The sequence below is a fragment of the Nematolebias whitei genome, chromosome 16 (genome assembly GCF_014905685.2).
Source record: "Nematolebias whitei isolate Nwh7 chromosome 16, NemWhi1, whole genome shotgun sequence".
Taxonomy (NCBI): Eukaryota; Metazoa; Chordata; class Actinopteri; order Cyprinodontiformes; family Rivulidae; genus Nematolebias; species Nematolebias whitei.
Window position 1 is genome coordinate 7,966,311 of NC_056513.1, and position 16,305 is coordinate 7,982,615.

A 16,305-nucleotide genomic window follows, 5' to 3' on the forward strand; every position below is an offset into this window, starting at 1 on the left:
TTATTTTGACATGCTTCCTGTCATCATTTTTATTTTGACATGCTTCCTGTCATCATTTTTATTTTGACATGCTTCCTGTCATCAGTCTTATTTTGACATGCTTCCTGTCATCATTTTTATTTTGACATGCTTCCTGACATCATTTTTATTTTGACATGCTTCCTGATAGCAGTCTTACTGTGACATGCTTCCTGTCATCAGTCTTATTTTGACATGCTTCCTGTCAGAAATCTTATTTTGACATGCTTCCTGACAGCAGTCTTATTTTGACATGCTTCCTGACATCATTTTTATTTTGACATGCTTCCTGTCAGCAGTTTTATTTTGACATGCTTCCTGTCAGCAGCCGGGTTTCCTCCTCTGCTGGAGGATCAACTGATCAGAATAAACGGAGCTCTGCGGCCGGCAGAGCAACACGAATCAATCCCATCAATCAGTGTCTTCCTGTGTGTCCGCGGGACCCCCCCCCCCCCCCCATCTGCAGCCGAGGTCACCCTGCTGCAGCGTCCTGCTCACTTCAGGACTTTTAGCTGCTTTTGTGCTCCTTATGCTGAAAAGTGAATATTTAGCTAAAGCTTTTTGAAGTCTTCTGCCGTCAGTCAACAATCACTTGTAAAATTATTCTTTCCTACTGAACAACATTTTATTTCTGCTTGATGCTGCCATTTTTCTACAAATTATACATTTTTTTCTGTTTAAACATGTTGCACGTTTTAGGTTCATGAAATGAGCTAAATGTTGCATTCTGCTCTATTGATATTTAAATATAAACATATTTGAAAAACTAAAGAACTTTAAAGAAATGTAAGCCAACTGTCCACATGGTGGCGTGCTCAGGAACCCAAGCTGATTCCAGCTCTTCATCCCCACCCCCTCCCACGCTCACACATCGGTCCAGCTTCCTCTCTTGACTCCAGCGCCTCCTCACCTCTTTTATTGGACACATTTCTTGTCTTTCTTCAGCATTTTTTTTCTCCTTCTCTTGTTTTTATCGAGTCAGTCTGCAGAGGACGTGTGCTGGGATTATTCCAATTTGCTGATATAACTATCAGCACAAACCATCTGTACCTTCATCAGTATGTGCACACTGCACAAGGACACATCATTACACCCCCCCCCCCACCCCCAACATGAATAATTATGTGGGGCTCTTGGTTCAGGAGGCTGCACTCATCAGATTATTACCAGGAAAGTCTTGAACTCGTGTGATTGGTCAGTTTTTGGGCTCTCCACAGGCGACTGTTTAAGTAGCTGGGTCACCCCCGGTGATGGGGTGGGCTGGGGGGTGGGTGGCAGATCTGGTGTTTGGGGCTAAGATAAGATTAGAACTTTATTGATCCCACAGGAAATTGTTCTAATCAGGAACATGTGGGCAATGATATAATTGTGTATCTGAATAAAGTGGAAGAATGACTGACTGCTCATCTTCAAAAACCATCAAAGTTAAAACAAGTAAAGATGCAAAAACAGCAGTTCAGTCATAAAGTCCAACTTTCTGCAACCCGCTTATATTTCTACAGAATTTTTAGATTTTCTGAAATAATGGTGGACTTAAAACAAGAGCACGATTTTTTTGTGGGGAGTCATTAAAAAAGAAGAAAAACACAAAGCAGGAAGTATATGTTTGCCCCATGGCCTGTGATTTGTTACATATTTAGGCCCATGAGCCAATCAGCTTCTAGGAAGCGCTCGTGATTAGACCGTGCACGAATCCCAGAACCAAAGATTTTGAGAAATAACTGATTTATTAACACAATTAAAATGTAACCTCTTTGTGTGAGTAAATAAAATATATAAAATCTCAATTCAAGACAAGGATTGAGTAAAATTTACACGACTGTGGAAAATTCTAGACTTGTAGAACTGTAATGGTAGAAAAAGACATTGGTGCCTGTTGGGGCGGTGCCAAAGGGCTGGATGGAGCCGTTCAGGCTGAAGAGGGAGGCCTTCAGGACTTTGTTGTCCCGGAGGACTCCTGAAGCAGCTGACCGGTACATGGTGGCCAGAAGGATTGCAGCTTCAGTGTTGCGGATGCAAAAACTCAGGCATGGGAGGAATTTGGGGAGGCTATGGAGAAGGACCTTTGATCGGCCTTGAAAAAGTTCTGGTAAATCGTTTGGTGACTCAGAAAAGGAAAGTGGGCTGTGGGGAACTGCTGACTCGGACTGAGGATATTATTGAGTAGTGGAAAGAGCACTTTGAGGATCTCCTAAATCTACCCACCATGTCAACTTTTGAGGAGGCAAAGTCGGAGGACGCAGGGGAAGACGAGTCCATTAGGTCACCAAGGTAGTCCAAAAGCTCCTCTGTGGCATGGCACCAGGGATGGATGAGATTCGCCCAAACTTCAGATTCAGGAGGAGCAGTGTGGCTTCCGTCTTGATCGTGGAACTGTGGATTAGATCTTCGCTTTTGTGGAGTTGCTAAGGGGGGTCGTGGGAGTTTGCCTCTCCAGTCTACATGTGTTTTGTGGATCTGGAGATAGCCATGTTCCTCAAGGCATTTTGTGGGGGGTCCTTGGGTTGCTTTTAAGGGCTTGTCCGGTCCCTGTAGAACCAAAGCAGGAGCTGTGTCCATATTACTGGCACAAAGTCGAGCTTGTTCTCAGTGCAGGTTGGACTCTGCCAGGGCTATCTCAAGGCACAGTCATGGAGAGAAGGGTGGGTGATTTTTTTGGGAACCTCTGGGTTCATCTCTTCTTTAAGTAGATGAAGTGGTTCTGTTGGCGTCTTCAGGCCAAGTCCTTCAGCTAGGGCATATCACAGCCATGTGTAAAGTGGTACGTTTTGTTTTTGAGTGATGGTAGGATGGAGCAGGAAATGGATCGATGAATTGTGGCCTTGTCCTCATTAATGAGGGCATTGCTATGGACTGTCGAGGTGAAGAAAGAGTTGAATGGAAAGACAAAGCTCTCAAGTTACTGGTCTGTCTACATTCCGACCCTCACCTATGATCATGAGGTTTGGATCATGAATGAAAGAACGAGATCCCAGATACAAGCCTATGAAATGGTCTTCCTTCTTTCATAGGGTGGCTGGGATCAACCTTAGACATATGGTGAGGAGCTCTGTCATCCGGACAGTGCTCGGAGTAGAGCTGCTGCTCCTCTACATCAAAAGGAGTCCATTGAGGTGGTTCCGGCATCTGATTAGGTTGTCTCCTGGACGCCTCCCTTTAGAGGTTTTCCGGGTACGTCCCACTGGTAGATGGCCTTGGGGAAGACCCAGAACTTGCTGAAGGGATTGTGTATCTTCTCTGGGCTGGGAATGCCTTGGGATCCCTCAGAACGAGTTGGAAAGTGTCGCTGGGGAGAGGGAGGTCTGGGTTTCTCTCCTGGACCTCTTGCCTCTGTGACCTGACTACGGATATGTGATATAAGATGGAGATGTAGAAAATATTTCTCATGAACCACAGGATGGATTTAAATGAAACTCTCAGTTGAAGTCACAAAAGTCGAGCGTCCCCTGGTGGCTGGCTCAGATACAGTTTTAGGCCCCGCCCCTTCCCCTTCTTGATAAAAATATACATTTGATATTTTTTAGATGTTGATTTTTTAGGAATTTAGTTTTTATCACTTATTTGAGGCTTAAAGAAAAGTGTCATGTTACACTGTGATTGACAGCCTTTTAGCGCATTGGGAGGGTTTGGACATTTGTATCGATGGTACTGCCCACGTCCCGAGCAGCTCCAAAAATACAACATGGCTTCTCCCAAAAACGTGACGTCGGCTTCTGTTTCAAACAACACTTTTCAACGTTGTTTCAACAAACGACGCTTCTTTCATTTTTTTTAAAGTCATTGTCTACAACTGAACAACTTTTTTAAATGTCAGTTCGATTCAAGATGGCTGCCACAGCTAACACAAACATGGCTACTACTCAATGAATTTTACAACTATCGAGCTCTAATTTGCTTTAGTTGTAGATGAGACTGATCCCAAACACTCACGGCGCTTGCGTAGGTATTTTTCAAAGGTTTGACCAAAACATCTCAACCTAAAATAATCTTAATTTTAAACAAAAAATATAGATTTTAATGTAAATTACACCAGTTTTAATCTCACAACACTGAAAGAACACTGCAAAGGTGTTAAATTTGAATTTGTGACAAAAATCCCTTTTTGTTTTATCTGGATATTGGTATTTAGTATAGATTTTCACAATTTTGTCGACTTATGCAACAAAGTATCATGGATGTGCCACGCTAAGCTTCGTCATTTTAGGTCAGTTGTCTCATTCTTGGTTAACCTCGTCTTCATCAGCTTAGTTCAATGACTCGGTGACTCCACATCAAACTGTCATCAGGTTCTTTACCGGCTGCTCTGAGGTTCCATGTTTTCACATAAAACACCCTCGTCTTCACCACATGGCCTTTCACATCCTGCTTCCTCCTCTTCATACCTCCATGAAACATCAGGGAAGTGCTGGCAGTCAGTCCGTTGATCAGTTCTCCAGGGACGAGTTAGTTTCAGCCTCAGGGACACGGGTCACCGGCTAAACTTTGGACTCTTGTGTTTTCTTCGCTCCCTTCTCATCCTCCCACCGTCTCCCTGCCTCGTGCCCCACTCTGCCCCTCCTTTGTAGAATAATGTTTCACAGATGCTTCTTAGCCCGTACCGCCAAAAATAACAGCCAACTGCACCTTTTCTGACATTTTCCAGTGTACTTAGCTAACATTTAAATTTTTGTTTTACAGCTTTGTACTGATAGAATGATGCTAATAAAGATGCTAATTAACTTCTACTGCTAATCATCGTAAGATTAATGTTCAAGAATGGCATAGGACTTATTTTGTCCTAGGTTTTAGTGTGTGGTAAATGCTAACAGTTACCCACAAACAATGCATGAGCAAGGGTTAGCTGTTAGCATGCACAGAAACTAAGCTACACAAGGTGGAAAATGAGTCAACACAGCAGTCGTTTTATTTCAAACACAGGATGATTTTATACTGCAAGGGAATGCAACCTGATGGCTAACGTTTGTTTGTTGGCTAATATTTGGCCTTGTTTGACCCAGCTTTTGTGCATTCTAAATGCTAACGGTTATTCGGTCGGTGATTAGCATTTAGCATGCACAAAAAGCTAGGACGAGCAAGGCCAAATATGAGTCAACAAACATTAACATTGACCTTAATAACACCCCCCATCAAATCATTAAGAAATAAGTATTTTTTAATTTAAAATTTGGGGTAATACCATGTTTTAAGGGACAGCTTTGGCTAATTTTTATGCTAGTTGGCCAATATGCGTCCTTATTTAGCTTGACTTTTTGTGCACGCTTAACGTTAACAGTTACCTACAGAGAATCTACGACTCTGGGTTAGCATTTAGCGAGCACAATAAGTTAAGCCAAACAAGGCCAAATATTGGTCAACACACAAACCTCACTTGCATTGCTAAAAATTAGCCGGCACATACTGTAAACACTAGCATTTCTTACCAATTAAGAAACAGATCTTTTTGATTTTAAAATACATGTATACAATGATTTTGTATTTTAAGGGATGGTTTGAAACACCAAGGCTAATGTTTACACGTGCTGACTAATGTTTGGACCTGTATGCTAACAGCCAAGCTAACCTTCGTTTTGACCAGACAGCAGTGAAAACACAGGCTGTTGGTCCAGTCAGTGCTTAGACTTGTTTGTGGGGATTTATAGAACAGTCATTAGTAACTGCTTCTGCTCATTTATAATGAGTAATTAACCCTCAAAGAGTCAAGTACAGCATCGGTTCCAGTCACTGGTCGAAGGCTGATTGTGTAGACATCGACCGTTGGAACAGAAACTGCTTACTGCTTCTCTTCAGACCCAACACTTTCTGAGTCGCGTTTGTCTTTCAGTCCAACTTTAGCATGAATTAACTTCCTGGGAGAGAGGCCATTGCGCAACTTTGTGCTGCTGCTGGTTTTCACAAGACAAAAGTCATTTTGTCTGTTTTTGTTGTCACCTTCTTGGTCTGCTACAACCTGCCTCTTCCAGGCAGCCCCCATCTTTGGACCTTTTCTGTGTAAACCATTTATTGTCACTTTGTTTATCTAACCCAGCAGTTATCCAGCAATCAAAGGAAACTTCTGTTAGCACTTGGCAATGATTTGTCTTGTATAAATTACCATACACACCTTGTATTTTGACTAAACTCTGGGTCTCTCTTTGTTTTGCTGTAGAATTAAGTAGTGGCTGATTTAGTTTTCCTTCTGTGTATTGGTGTAAATAGACCAGCTGTGTCACAGAAATCTTTACAAAATGACAGAGAGCTGAAACGTTTAGCATTTAATATATGGAAACCTGCATATACTGCAGGATCGAAGAAGTGGAAAGCCAACTAGAAAAATTAGCATATTCTACAAAAATGCAGTCTGAATGTTTCTTGCTGAAGGATTTTGCTGAAAGCTGCTGAAAAAGCTAAAACCAAGCTTATAAATTTCCAATCGCTGAACTGTCACTAATTCTTTATGAACAGTTGAAAATGTAGCCAAAAGTGGTGGAATGATTATCGGAAGTGCTAGCAAATAGCAAGGAAAAGCTGTCTGAGAGTCAGAAGTAGCGAAACGCTAACAAAAATGCAGGAAATGTTAGCTTAGAGTCAAGTAGCTGAATGCTAGCAAATAGCAGGAAAAAGCTAGTTAAGAGTCAAAAGTAGCTAAACGCTGACAAAAACCAGGAAGTTGGTAGCTAAAACCTACAAATAACGAAATGCTATGGGGCTGCGGTAGCTCGGTGGACAGTGCCGTGGTTCTGTAATCCTGAGATTGTGGGCTCGAGCCCAGGTTGCGTCAGGAAGGGCATTCGGCGTGAAACAAATTGCTAAATCTTTCATGCGAGTTTGCTCGCTGTGGTGACCCCTGAAGAAGAGCACAGCCAAAATAAGCGCCCTTATTACCGGTACTTACTAGCAAATCACAGAAAAAAGCTAGCTTAGTGTCAAAACTTGTGAAAAGCTAGCAAAGAAGCAGAAAATGCTAGTTAAGAGTCAGAAGTAGCAAAATGCTAGTAAATAGCGGGAAAAAGCTAGCAAACAGTCAAACGTAGCAAATGGTGACATGGCGGACGCTCGGTGATTTGAGCTCTTTAGCATTTTTCACACAAAGCTTTTAATAAAAAAAATCATTAAACAAGTTCTCAACTTCTTTTTGCAGAGGAAAAACAACTTTTTACACAAAGGCACGAGTTTCAACCATGAATTTTGGAGCTTCGACAAGACGGAGGTTTATTCCCGAGGTCGGCCTGTTAGCTTAGCTCGTAGCTTAGCTTCTCAGCTTAGCTGCTTTTAACGATACAAAAAGCGATTTTGGATCGTTAAAACAGATTTTAATGAGAAACGGCGGGGTCAGTGAAGAGCACCGGAGTTGAGTCTTTTATCGTCCAGTGTCTTCAGTAGAAAGAGAGAGACACGGAGAAACGATAAAGCCGATAAATGAAAATGAGGTTGATAATTTTCATTTATCGGCTTTCGATTAATTGATTTATTGTTTATCGCGATACGTCTAATACCCGACGAGGTAGACGCTCACTGTTGAAGGCACTGTGATGTCAGACACTTTGAATGGAAGTCTGCTCTGATTTGTCAGAAAGAAAGAAACAAATGAATTTACTGATTGGAGATCCGTCCGTCTGTTATAACTGTGGTACTTAGATCGTACTTTCTGAAGTAGTACTCAAATGAAAACTTTAAGAACCACCACCTAACAGTATACTTGCAGGGCGTCATCGCCTGATGTACCTCCAAACACCTCAACCGTGTGTATTTGATGCATTTATGGATGAATCCATCTTACAAACCGCCTCACCTCCACCTCGCCTCGCCTTCTGTGTAAAAGTTTATTTTTCTGCTTATGAACGTTTATGTTTTGGAAGATAAAATGATTTTAGGTTTGTTGCGAGATGAGTGTAATTGTTTAATAAAAGACAACTGGACGGAGGAAGAGTCACGGAGGCATGAAGGACTGGTGATACTCTAGATGGATTATCAGATCTATGTTTCTATAAATAGCACATTCTGTCCTTATCGGATCTCCTCCTTTGTCTAATTTCTTTAACCTGATTGCTGCTCTGCCGGAGTTCAGAGGAGGATCCAGACAACCTCCCTTCCAACTCTTTGTCAGCCTCCGACTGATAGTTTAGCCTTTGTGGCGTAATCCCATTAGCAAATCATCTTAAACTGATCCTCATCCTTTCAGACGTGGGGAGAGGTCGTCTGACGGGACGAATGGGGGAGCTGAGGGAGGGAAGGGAGGAGGATGGCAGCTCTGCTTCAGAGTCACATGACTGATTTGTGTCTGTGGCAGGGTGTGCAGGCAGCAGGCCAAAGTCATCCTTCCCTCCCTCTTGTTCTGGATCTCTCCTTTGAACTCGTGCGTTTTGTTCTGCGCGGATGATGGTTGCGTATCTTTGCAGGAGTTGCAGCATCGGGACGCAGATGTTGACTCAAAGTTTGTCCGTTTGCCGTCACTAACCATGTCCTTCTTGTGTTGCTTCTTCCTCAGGGACTATGGCTCCAAGCGTAAATCAGGTAAGTTACCATCCGTCCTCCAGCCTCCTTTCTTTTCCTACTTGTTGCTCGTGAGCGAGTTCCTCCGGAGGATCTAAAGGAGCTTTATGCTGCATGACGTCTTTAATGTGTCTCTGCGTCCCGTCTCTGGTGTCTCTGTGGTTTGTTTACATTCCTGCTTACTGTTGATTGTTCAAACCGTCAGCCCCCACCCTTTTGATTTGCCTGAAAGTTCAGGGTGGAGTTTGAGGAGCTCTTCGGGAGGCGGAACAGAGTCGTCAATTTTAATCCTCGTCATGCTCAGATTTAGAAATCTGACGTTTAAAGGATTGTTTTCTTTCAGCTGCAGTTCTGGTTGAAGCTCTTTGTGTCACATAATGAAAGTAGTATTCTTTGAATAAATGCATATTGACCATCAGCTGCACACAAAAGGCTTTAAATTATGACATGGCACAGAGTATGTGTTGGGGATCACTCCCAGCTACTACCACGCCAAATTTCAGCTCAATACTTTTGAGTTATAACTATTTTTTATATTTGCTATGGTTGATTAGCAGTGTCAGCCCTTTTTAACATCTTGAGATTCAGCACTGGTAACCATCTTAGACAATGCATGGCTGAATTTATCAGACAATAGATGCTGCACGACAGTATCGGATGTGACTAATACCTGGATTTCAGAACCTTGCTTTTGACAGTGCAAGCCTTCGTTCCTCTTATGAATTATTGAGGAGCAAATTCAGGAAATAGCTTGTGGTTCATGGAAAATATTCTCTTACAGGCAGTATGAAAGGCAACTAAGTCTTGATATTAACAGAAAGTAGCTTGAAGGTTTTAAAATCAAAAGGATTAGAAGTCTTTAATTTGGCCTATTTAACGTTTTGACAAAAATTAGAGGTGATTTATTTAAATAAAAAATAATAATTTTAGAAATTGTATTTTCTGTGAAAATAAAGCAGGAAGGCTGAGTGGTAAGTGAGTGTTGAACAGTGATGTGTTAACTGCAACAAGCAGAAAAGAAGCTAAAATTGGCCAACAGTAGCTATAATTCATAAAACAGTAGCTAAAATTAGCAAAATACATGCTAAAACTAGCAACCCATAGTTCAAATTAGAAAAACATACTGAAACAAGCAAAACATGCAAAAAGAAGAAAATTGTGGCTACAATTAGAAAAACACATGCTAAGTACATGCTAAAACAAAGAAGTCGCTAAAAGTAGCAAAACATGCAAAAGCAAGCAAAATAGTGGCTAAAACATGAAAAACATGCTAAAACATGCTAAAACAAGATAAATACATGCTAAAATAAGAAAACCACATGCTAAAATAAACAAATAGTAGCAAAAAGTAGCAAAACACATGCTAAAACAAGCAACCAGTAGTTCAAATCCAGGTCTCTCTTGTAAATGAGTCCTCGAGACTCAATGTTATTAACCTGTATAAATAAAGGTTGAATGAACATTAGAAAAACATATTGAAACAAGCAAAACATGCTTAACAAGCAAAATAGTGGCTACAATTACAAAAGCACATACTAAAACAAGGTAAATGCATCTAAAACAAGAAAAACACATTCTAAAACAAGAAAAAAACATGCTAAAACAAACAGACGTTGCTAAAAGTAGCAAAACATGCAAACCCCCCCCCCCCAAAAACCAGTAGCTAAAATTAGCAAAACAGTTTCTAAAAACAGTTAAAACAGCACAGAATACCCAGAAGTAGTTTGGGTCCAAACAACATCTGGAAGAAACCCATAGAGGGAAACGCTTGTTGAATGCTGACTCATCATCCACAGAACATTTTGCTCATTTTTAGGCCAGAAACAAACTGTTCTCCTGAATGAGTTGGTCGTTGGTCCGGTCCACATTCCTCGAAGAGATTTGATTTCTTGGAAGCTGTTTGCTGCTGCATAAAATGGCCGTTTAGGAGTTTTTTCTGAGTGCAGAGCTTTCTGCTGTGAAACAGGTGGCTGCTGTGAGGGAGCCAACTTCAGTCTTTGACAGGTTGCCCAGTTGGACGCTGCTCCGCTGACCCACTGATCTTCCACCAACCCTTCGAACAGGAAGTCAGTCCAAGCAGTGAGACGATTAACTGTTAGGTCCAATCTGTCAAACTCTGAGTAAATATAAGAACCAGGAAAGAAAACTAAAGAAAGGTGGAGGTAGTTGGAGTGAGGACAGAGTGAGATGGAGGAGGAGGACTCGCTGTGGAGACCCCTCAAGAGGGAACAGCTGAAAGAAGAAGACAGTGACGAATATAATGAAGACAATAAAGACGACAACGATGAAGAAGAAAAGAGGGATAAAGATGAAGATGACAATGACAAAGAAGGCAAAGATAATGAAGTTTAAGATGATCATCTGTGGTTCATGAGATGTTGTGCTAACAGACACAGACGCCCTTAAAGGTGCAGGTGATCGTTATGTTCTGCAGGTGATGCATTTCAAATGACTCTAATCTTTAATCCGAGTCCAAACCCTGCAGGGGTCAGACGTTTGTGTTCAGCCATTGGGGGTCGGCTCCAGCCTGCAGCTCCGACTCCCCCATGTGAGGAACAGATTCAGGGTTTAGGGAGGGGGGTTCTGTTGGGTCTGTTGAGGCCAGCGGGGGTCAAAGCTGTCAGACAGGAGCTGCCTTGTTCACGTGGCGCAGAGGGTCAGGTTTCAGGACGGTCACGCTTAGGAAGAGGGGAGGAGGGCTGTAATTTTAGGTGTGTGTTGGTGTTTTACAAATGTAGTTGGTTTGTAGAGACAGGCGGTTACCAGGATCCCCTCAGACCGACCATTACCTCTCTGATTAGAGCAAAAAGATTTCATCACATCGACACACGTGTTGAAGATGCAGAGCTCAGAGCCACGTTGCATGACAGCGTGTCTGCCAAACCCAGGGCTGAGGGTTTGGACAGAAGGGACGGTGCTCATTGTGGGACAGATGTGGTCTGGGACAGGTTTGACCTCATCCCTAGACGAAGACTTCCCACTCACAGCACGCCTGGAACCATCCGTCACAAGACTCAAAGCAAGAGGAGCAAAGACACAACTGCTGACACAAACAAAACATGTCTACACACATACGCGCACACACACACAAAAACACTGGGGGACAGATTGGGGGCAGGTTAATGACGAGTGGTGGGAAAAGTTAGATCAAACCATCAAACTTACGATTGTCCAAAGATGAATTGTTCCAGAGACAGAACCGCCCATGAAGGAATGCACATCACCGGCCGCCACATTCTATGACAGGGTTATGGGCAGTTTCCAGGACAGAGAGGGTCTACTGTAGCCCCCCTCCTGCAGGTTTTGGGTCTGGATTAGGGTTTCCTCTGAGTGGGACGTAACCAGAACATCTCCAGAGAGAGAGATGCCCGTATCAGACGGTTGAAGCATCATCTCCCTGGATGATGATGCTCCTCATCCGTTTGCGTTCACCTGTCCTCGTGTTGAGTTTAGCCGTCTGCAGGTTTTCACTGGAGCTGTACTGGTGCTGATTTTCTAACGGTTGGTTCAAAAGACAGGAAGAAGAAACAAGAGTGAGGGGTTTGTCGTCACCTGAGGTGCAGCTTTTGAATTATCCAAATGCTGACAGCAGCAGGTCTCCCCACACAGTATTTTCTTCAATCAAGACTCAAAACTCTTTTTTTTGTTGTTTGTTGCGTTTGGCGCCACTGTTTTAAACGGCAGAGGTGTGCACGGTGGCGTGCACAGGCAGTCTAGTCTGCGTGTGCTTGTCTGCTAATTGTACGTCGCATGCAAACTGGAACAAGTCTGCTTTTGTCTGAAGGCCGAGGCTGGCTGGATCCAGGGTCTGGTTCTTTTGATCGTGATCCAAACCTCATGACCACAGGTGAGGGCTGGAACTGGAGCCAGGATCAGGTTCACACATATGATGCTGGGTTCACCTGAATCACTCAATGTTAGCACCCCGGCTCACTTGAGTCGTTCATGCTGCGCACGCTGAGTCTTGGACATATCTGTAGTCTGCCAGAGACCTTGGAGGATCTGGGTTTATTTAGACCTCGGATTTGTGGGTCCTGGTTCAGTGTGAGGGTTCTGTTCTTTAACCTGGGTTGATCAGAAACCAACCAGCTCTAGTTGGACCTAAGACGGATGAGTAAATTCAGAGTTTTGCCTTTCACGTCAGCTCCTCCGGCATCGGGAATGAGATTAACTTTGTGTGATGATTGTGGCCACAGGCGTGACCTGCAGGAGAATAAAAACTAGATGTTTTATTAGTGTCTGACTGGTTCTGTTGGACCTGAGTCCCATAAGCATGAGGTTTTAAACCATGTGTCCAAATTTGACAGGAAGTCAGAGTAGAGACGTTGACAAAAGAATAATGTGATCTCTGCTCGCGGAACGATAGTCGGGCAGCAGCGTTGCCTTTCAGCAGGAACTGACGTGGACCAGCCTGAAGGAGACCAAGTCTTGGTCCAGGTCTTTCAGCATCACTTTGAGTCCGAAATGCTTCTAAATTTGAATGTTCCAAAAGTTAGACAGATAAGTCCTGAGGTTTCACTCTAATTTTCACCAAATCAAACTTTATTTATAAACTACATTCAGGAATCTGCCAGAACAGGATCCGGGAACTCTCTTATTTTGACAGGGTGCATTCCGGTAACTGTTTGCTTGGATCCGGCAGCTTTCAGGCTTAATAATAATGAAGTTGTGAACAAATTTGACTGCCTTGAACGAATAAAACTTATATTGGATATGTAAACTGAAAATAATTACATAAACACAAAAACCAATTACGACTTCTTAATATCACATAGCTGCTTCAAGTAGCATTTCCACCTCTATCCTGAAAAAATCTCCGTCCCTTAAAGAGTGGTGGGGGTGAGTGTCGAGCTAACCAGGCAGCCGCCCACAGGCAACCGCCATGAACAGACGGAGGAGGCGCCTGGGGGTTTCACATGTTGAGTTGGACAACAATGAGCAGGAAAGTGAATTCAGCGGAGAAGAGTCGGCTCGGAACCATCAAGTAAAGGTGATGGTGGGTGGGGGTGTAGGATGCTTGACAGAAGCAGAGAATTTACAAATGTAGGTTAACGTAGTTTAACGTCCCATTAAAATACGCCAAAATGGAGGAAGTCGCATCTACTTTATTCAAAATTTTCTGGGGGAGGACCTACAGACCCTGGCCCACCCACTGTTCCCTCATTGGTCAGTTTACAAATTAAGCCCTCTCCGATGCGCTTTTTTCCATTAAGAGCAATGTTTTTTACACACGAGATCTTTAAAGTGTGACTCAAGAAACACAAGCAAACCAAAACCCTAATTGTACTTTTGGAAAAAAGGAACTTATGTTTTGCTTTTCCTAAAGTTTTTAAAAGTGGGGGCTTCTCTCAGAATTTGGGGAAGTGAAGTCCATTTCTCAGGGATGCAAATTGTTTGCTAACAAACTTTTATTTCCACAATCTTTGCTTTTTTCTCTGTTTGTGCTTCCATGCGTAGAGATTTTTGTCTTCTTCCACACAGTGCGCCTCTCTGCTGTAGAACTGAGGTCAAAGGTCACACACCCAACCTCTCATGGACTTCCACTGAATCTGAGCTCAGAGTTGTCTCTTCCAAACAGGAAGTGAAGGCTCTTTTATCTCCTCTGATAAACCCTGTGGAAACATTGGTTGGCGGATGTTGGCCTTTCAGGTGTTGGCACCCTTTAACATTCCTCGACAAACGTTCTTGTTTTGTTCAGAGCCCGAATAGGGTATTTCTGAGTAAGGATGCACAATATAGGATTTTTGGCCGATATCCGATATGCCGACATGTTAAAACTTATTTGGCCGATAACCGATAATGATAACCAATATTATTTTTCCTAGACCTACTTACAGAGACTACATACAGTAGCTTTCTCTGCTGTGGAATTAAAATACTACATTATTCTGCTTGGTGTTCGTCAGTTTGGCCTGCTACCAAATGCAGAAGCCAAAAAGGGGGCTGAAAATGATGTAACACTTCAACTTGGATTATGTTTAATGTCAAATTTATTCATGACATTTACTCTCTCTAACACAATGACAACACTCGAACAGTGAAATTTGTAAATTTTCACAAATCTAAACTCATCGGCGCATGTGATGTCAATGTTGTGCTGGCACTGGGTTATCATACAAAAACAGCGCCTTCATATATATACTGTATATATATATATATATATATATATATATATATAAATACACAGCATCTTTTATATCGGTGAGTTATTTTGATGGTATTGCCAATGTCCGATATTTACCTTTATCGCTAATATCGTCCGATACCGATACCATGCCAATAATATCGTGCATCCTTAACTCTGAGTGGTTTGTTCAGGCAGGTCAGAAGGAGAGACCCAGGAGGTCACATGTTTAGAGCCTCTCTGAGAGCAGCCGTGTGGGTTTGCTGATGAAGATTCTCGTTGATCTGGGTCATGATCAGTCCACAAGAAAAAGTTAACAAACAAAAACAGCTGGACTTGTGTTCTGTTTTGTCTTCATCAGTTCTAAAACATCTGGAGTGTTTGGAGCTCACAGCTTTAGAGAGCTGGTTGTGTTCTGGGATCAGCTGCAGGTTAGACTGGAACTGCTCGGCCTCATAATGGACGCTCGTTAGTCTCTCTCATTCTGGAGCCAACATCCTTTAACTCTGGACAACGAGGGAGGATTTATCTTTCATTACTCTGTAAGACGATGGAGCAGAGCTGTCCGCCTCCCAGGATCTGCGGGATGCGCCGCCCCTGACAAAGACAAGCTGAGTACTGAGGATAAAGCTTTTAAAATTTAATTTCAAACAGTAATTTACTTCTCCAGGTTCATTTTTTTCTGTAAGTCTTGGAAACTTTCGAATAGTTGTGAATTTAAGCGAGTCAACAGAAGGAAGCCGGTTTACAAACAGGTTTTTAAAGGACGACGTCTCAAACCTTTAATTTTCACTAAGCAGGGTTTTGCTTTTCCATCGTCTGCACCGACGGTCCAGTAATTATACAGTACCGTTGATGATAATAATCACTCCAAAGATGGCGCTAACTCAGTCCTCTTCACTGATATTGACCTAAAATTTGGCGTGGTAGTAGCTGAGAGTCATCTCTGTGATATACTTTAAGAGTTTACATATCTTGTGAGATCCCGATGATGTCATCTCATCTCAGCACAGGATCACTTCAGGTTAAAACACTGAAAAGGTGGCGGGCGACGTGCATTCCTTCATTGAACTCCCGGGCGTCAGTTTCTGTCGCGCTGCTGAAAACACACAACCTGCTCAGACCTTTCCCTGCCTGGCTCTTTATTAAAGGAGCTTTATCTCCTGCATCGTGCTCGTCCTCCACACCCTCTCCTGTTTCTGTCTTCTCAAGCCGGGCCTTTCATTTCCTGCTCCGAGGCTTGTGTTATTTCTCTAAACATGGGGTGCACGGCTGCAGGAGGGGGTTAGGATGACTAAAGATGTGGCTGACGCCCATCCCTGACGTTCCAGGAGGGATGGGAGTAGATGTTGGGTGCAGCATGCTGGGAGTGGGATGAGCTGTGCTTGTAACAGCTCATAACGTTGTCTCATCCGGTGATTTACCTCACATATCGTCTGCAGCAGGAGGGAAGCTCTGACCTTCAGAACAGGGCCGGGTTGTGTTCATCCCTCCTACATGAGCTGACCCAGACTCTGGTTCTGATGCTGCTCCTCTGCAGCTGCGTCTTCAATGTGTGCCGTTCTTTACTCCCGCTGCTGCGCGCTGCCAAAGTGAATAATTTCTCTCTTTCTGCTTCTTCTTCTCTGTCTGCAGTGTGGATGTACGGCTTTACAGACAGCCCCAGGAAAGAGGCCTCAGGTAGCCTTGTGTGT

The 16,305-nt window shown here is 43.0% G+C and overlaps 1 protein-coding gene across 1 annotated transcript in view; it reads left to right on the top strand.

Annotated features, from left to right (window-relative positions):
• sh3pxd2aa (SH3 and PX domains 2Aa) overlaps positions 1-16,305 on the top strand; it is an 89,800-nt gene that overhangs the window by 36,303 nt on the left and 37,192 nt on the right. The window contains exon 6 of the mRNA XM_037689622.1: positions 8,483-8,508. Coding sequence (XP_037545550.1) covers positions 8,483-8,508 — 26 coding nt within the window. The remainder of the gene's footprint in view (positions 1-8,482; positions 8,509-16,305) is intronic.